The sequence below is a fragment of the Dipodomys ordii genome, unplaced genomic scaffold (genome assembly GCF_000151885.1).
Source record: "Dipodomys ordii isolate 6190 unplaced genomic scaffold, Dord_2.0 Scaffold180, whole genome shotgun sequence".
Classification (NCBI taxonomy): Eukaryota; Metazoa; Chordata; class Mammalia; order Rodentia; family Heteromyidae; genus Dipodomys; species Dipodomys ordii.
Window position 1 is genome coordinate 1,159,068 of NW_012267396.1, and position 1,941 is coordinate 1,161,008.

The window sequence follows — 1,941 nt, forward strand, 5'->3', positions numbered from 1 at the left end:
GATAAGAAAACTGAGGTACTGAAAGGTTAAGTTGCTTGTCTGTGGTAAAGTAAATTGCAGAGGTAGGATTCCCCCACCCCCCGCCCCCGCTGTTTTTCTCGGACAGGGTCTGACTATGTAGTATAGCCCAGGCTCACCTCAAACTTGAGGTCCTCCTACCTCAGCTTCCCAAGTGCTAGATTACAGCAGGCGCCACATGCCTTTGTAAACAACATCCTGACAGGAGAGCCAGGGTGTTTTACCTCTGCAGTCTAGTTCCTCAGTCTGGGATCTTAAAAACAAACAGCCTTGGGCTGGGAAGGTGGCTCAGTGGTAGAGCGCTTGCCTTGCATGCATTAGGCCCTGGGTTCGATTCCTCAGTACCACATACATAGAAAAAGCCAGAAGTAGTGTTAGGGCTCAAGTGGTAGAGTGCTAGCTTTGAGCACAGAGAGGCTCAGGGACAGGGCTCAGACCCAAAGTTCAAGCTCCAGGACTGGCAAAAAACAAAACAAAAACAAAATAATAGCCTCCATCTCTTCCAAACATGTGTCATTAGAGAGAAGGGCTGACAGAATATACATCAAATTTCACCCTGGAGGGTTTTTGTGTGTGCCGATGATGGGGTTTGAACTCAGAACCTGGGTGCTGTCCCTGAGCTTTATTCACTCATGACTAATGCTACACCACTTTGAGCCACAGCGCCACTTCCGCTTTTCTGGTGATTAATTGGAGATAGGAGTCTCACGGACTTTCCTGTCTGGGCTGGCATTGAACCGTGATCCTCAGATCTTAGCCTCTCAAGTAGCTGGATTACAGGTGGCTTTTTCCTAGACAGTTTTGAAATAAAAAATAGAATAACTCTAACCAAATCTAACCAGCCCAACTTAGCTCAACTCCAGTCTGGACTGTCTGCTTATGACAGGGGCAGAAGAACCCTTTCTAAGGGACAATGACATCTTCAGCACCCCCCTTGTCTTTCACACACTGTCCAAAACAGAATCAGGAATAACAAGACAAGTGAGCAGGCAGGAAAAACATGACAGATCAGAGGGGAAATAATACACATGATCAAATACCGAAGCTAGCAAACTACTGTTAAAAACAGTAACTGCAGAAATAAAAATCAGAGGAAAAGGGTAAAAAAGAAGAGGAGAACTGAAGACTATGGGAAAGAAAAAAGATCAAATTGGATATTTTACAACTGAAAAAAAAAATGTAATTAAGACCTCAACAGATGGGACCAAGAAAAGATATATTAGTGCCATCAGAGATAGGTACAGGAAATTCCCAACAGAAACAGAAAGTGGAGACACAAACCAACAAACAAAAGGAGCAGATGTGAGACACAATCGAAAAATCTAACATACTTGTCATTGGAAGTCCCAGGAGAGAGGAGAGAAAATGAGGCAGAAAAAGAAAAAGTTCGAAGTTGAGGGACGAGAATTTTTCCCGAGTGACCCCCGAAACCCCAGGCCTCAGTTTCCCCTGCTGTTCCTGTAGGGTCCCGCACCTGTGCCCAGGGCAGCCGTCTGCCCCCCCTCACCCGGGTGACCCCTGGATCTCCAGTGTGCTGAGATCCTCCCAGGTAATAAATGTCCCGAGACCTCCCACCTGCCGGGAGCTGGCTGTAGGCTTCCCACCGCAGTATGCCAAACTCCACCCGTCTCTAGGACACAGAGGCCAGGGAGTGAGGGTGATGTCGAGCTTGGCTGGATACCGGGAGGGTGTGGCCAGTGGGTGTGGGTGTGCTGTGGGATGCTTGGGGGCGTGGCATGGGATGATGGGGTGTGGTTACCTGGAGAGGCATGACTGATGGATATGGGCGTGATGCTGTGGGGAGGGCATGTCAGGGTCATGAAGATGCGGGGAGGCGTGGCTGATGGGTGTGGGTGTGGTGCTGTGGGGAGGCGTGGCTGATGGATGTGGGCGTGGTGCTGTGGGGAGGCGTGGCTGATGGGT

At 49.1% G+C, this 1,941-nt stretch overlaps 1 protein-coding gene across 1 annotated transcript in view; it reads right to left on the reverse strand.

Moving 5' to 3' along the window:
* The window catches only part of Dock6 (dedicator of cytokinesis 6), a 75,262-nt gene that overhangs the window by 15,561 nt on the left and 57,760 nt on the right, over nt 1-1,941 (reverse strand). The window contains exon 30 of the mRNA XM_013033951.1: nt 1,526-1,691. Coding sequence (XP_012889405.1) covers nt 1,526-1,691 — 166 coding nt within the window. The remainder of the gene's footprint in view (nt 1-1,525; nt 1,692-1,941) is intronic.